The sequence below is a fragment of the Harpegnathos saltator genome, unplaced genomic scaffold, assembly GCF_003227715.2.
Source record: "Harpegnathos saltator strain DR-91 unplaced genomic scaffold, Hsal_v8.6 scaffold407, whole genome shotgun sequence".
NCBI classification, from domain to species: domain Eukaryota; kingdom Metazoa; phylum Arthropoda; class Insecta; order Hymenoptera; family Formicidae; genus Harpegnathos; species Harpegnathos saltator.
In genome coordinates, this window is record NW_020230214.1 from 74,753 (window position 1) to 77,369 (window position 2,617).

The 2,617-nt window shown below is 53.2% G+C and overlaps 1 protein-coding gene across 1 annotated transcript; it reads right to left on the reverse strand.

Moving 5' to 3' along the window:
* Window positions 1–500: 500 nt before the first annotated feature.
* On the reverse strand, window positions 501–1,861 carry LOC112589139 (uncharacterized). Its single transcript, XM_025301281.1, has 2 exons — window positions 1,054–1,861; window positions 501–751 (listed from the first exon to the last, which is right to left on the reverse strand). Exons 1-2 carry the CDS (start codon window positions 1,167–1,169, stop codon window positions 544–546), a joined length of 324 nt encoding a protein of 107 aa, XP_025157066.1. The 5' UTR covers window positions 1,170–1,861; the 3' UTR covers window positions 501–543.
* Window positions 1,862–2,617: the final 756 nt, after the last annotated feature.

Below are 2,617 nucleotides of genomic sequence, written 5' to 3' on the forward strand. Positions count from 1 at the left end.
GCGCTCTTTTGTTCGACAGCGAAAGGTCGCGATGGTTGACAACGCTCGCCTCGTACGCCACGGGGAGGAGGCGCGGACGGAAGCATGGGCGACAGCGCAATGGCGACGTTACTTTTTCGAAGTGCAAGGACCTTGCCGCGGTGCTCCCTCAACGTCGACGAAAACACGTCCGCTTTGTCGTCGTCGGAAAAACAATCACTTGTGTGGAAAAGTCATCGTCGTCGTCGTCGTCGTCGTCGTCGTCGTCGTCGTCGTTGATCAAACCGAACGTGGAGAGAACTACCAACGACGAAGCAGATGCGAAAAAGTCGAGCAGCGATGCCACGCGACGCTTCGCGGATCCGTTGCTTCGTATGTTTGAAGATATACCTGCGGAAATGCGTTACAACCTGGTACAATGGTTGAGACGATGTATTTTGCGAACCCGTATGACGAGCAAGAAATAAAGACGTGTTTTTCTCCCTCGATATTGCATTTCTTTATTAGAGATCCAAAAAAAAACCGAATATTACGATTACAATGAATATTACGATTACAATGGTATTACATAGCTAACAAAAAATCACGTTCCACGTCTCGTAAATAGTAATCCAGATTGCTCAGTAGCAAACGTCCTCTCATCAGCAGGTCGCCGTTGTTCACGTCACACGTTTGCACCACCCATTTCAGTCCGCTGGCAAAGTACGATGTTTTAGGCACGTTTTTGCTGACCGAAATGAAATCGTCCAGGTATCGACGATACTCGAGTTCCCTGTCCAAAGGAAGAGGCTGAAAAAAATGAGCGTGCGACGCTAATATATGCGGCGGCAACATGCAGCGGTCGCTTGTCGTCGCGGCGCTATCATCGTCATCGGCGGAGCTCGTCGCAGAGCCATTCCAGCTTTCTCGTTGAAAAATGTCGCACAGGCGTCGAAGTTCACGCGGTGACGCTTTCGCACCAGAGTGCACAATGAGCCAATTTACAAGGCAAGCGGGCGATGCGTCCATAAACACAACAGCGTCATCGTCAGCGAACGAGGAAGAGGTCACAGACTGCATTATGTCATCGATTACCTCGGTGTCTGTAGCTCCACGAACGATAGCCAATGACAGTGTGTAATCCAATATCGATAGTCCACGCCAGACTGCAACGTCACCGTACTCTTCTTCCCACTCTTCATTTTCGTCATTCTTGGTGGGCTGGCTTAGTGACGACTTGTGTTCGGGTGGTTCCACGGCTCGCTGCTGGTGCTCGGGCTTGAGTGGACCAACGTGGCCATCGCTATCCCTCCGCGATTCCACGCGCGTGCTAGCACAGTGATGTAACAGTCGTACCAGCGACCAAAGATGCGGCGAGCTCGAGCCCGTGCTCTGTCGTTGCATCTCCCCCACAGGTCGAGGCGAGACTCGAGTGTACGACGGGCCAAAGTTGCAGATATGTTCGAGGGATCTCGGAAAGCGCGTCGTTCGTCCGTCTCGTCATCGAATGCCAAACGGCGAAAGATACGAAAAATCAGGGACTGACAGAATGTGAAACGCGGTCCAGAGCCGTACAGCATGGGTTCACTCATACATTCTTCGATCTCTAGCGACGCTTCGATCCCGCGAACAATCATGACGGTGACAGCGTCGCCGTCGAAATCTGCGTTTAGATTTTTCAACACGAACGGTGAAACGTAAATGGCGTCGCAATATTCCACGTTACGAGACACACTCGACACACTCGCACCACACTACCGTTGTGAATACACGGATCGCGCTTCATCACAAGGCCAAAGTTTTTTCTCGAAACGTCAAAATACCATTCAAAGCTCTCGTCGGGCCAAGGCAAGCAGCATCGATGGCCGCCGCCGTTGCCGCCGCCGCGTGTCCCCTCGCCGTCGTACCGACGACGACGACAACGACGATAGCATCGTCTCAACCGTTTATGTCGCGTACAATCGCGGCATTTCGGCGGTTTGAAGCGCAACACACCCGCGCGGTTGTCACGCTCACGATCGATCGAAAATATTCGCTCTGCGTGTATAGACGGTAGCGCGATGTGGCTCGGCGACAAGTATGGCGCGATTTGTATGTAACCTCTGAGTGTATTGCGCAGTGGATACGTTGTCAAGTAGTGTACAAAACTCTTGCTCGATTGTAGGATATTTTTACGGTCCCGCCCTTTTCCGTGACGAGATCGTCTACTCGTTTGCCAACTCGCGCCTGATTAAACATGGACGCGCTGCAGTACTCGTATGGAGGAAGCACCGCCATCGCAGCCAAGTTATCCAAGTTTGCTTTAGCAGCAGCAGCAGCAGGCGCAGCAGCAGCAGGAGCAGCAGCATCAGCAGCACCAGGAGCCGCACTATCAGCAGCAGCAGCAGCAGCAATAGGAGCAACAGTAGCAGCAGCAGGAGCAGCAACAGCAGGAGCACGAGCATTAGCAGCAGCAATAGCGGATGCATCGTCGTTCGCGGTGGTGTGCACGAAACACCCGAGCGCTTCGGTCGCGCAATTGACACCGGTTCCGCCTCCGATGCTCGAGTCTGCAAACCACGAGCGTGCCTCCTGGCTAGAAAGTCGGTCGAGTTGTTGAGTATTGATCGGGGCAGCATCGATCGCCTGCGAGATCCAAGGATCACCGCGTTGCGTAGCG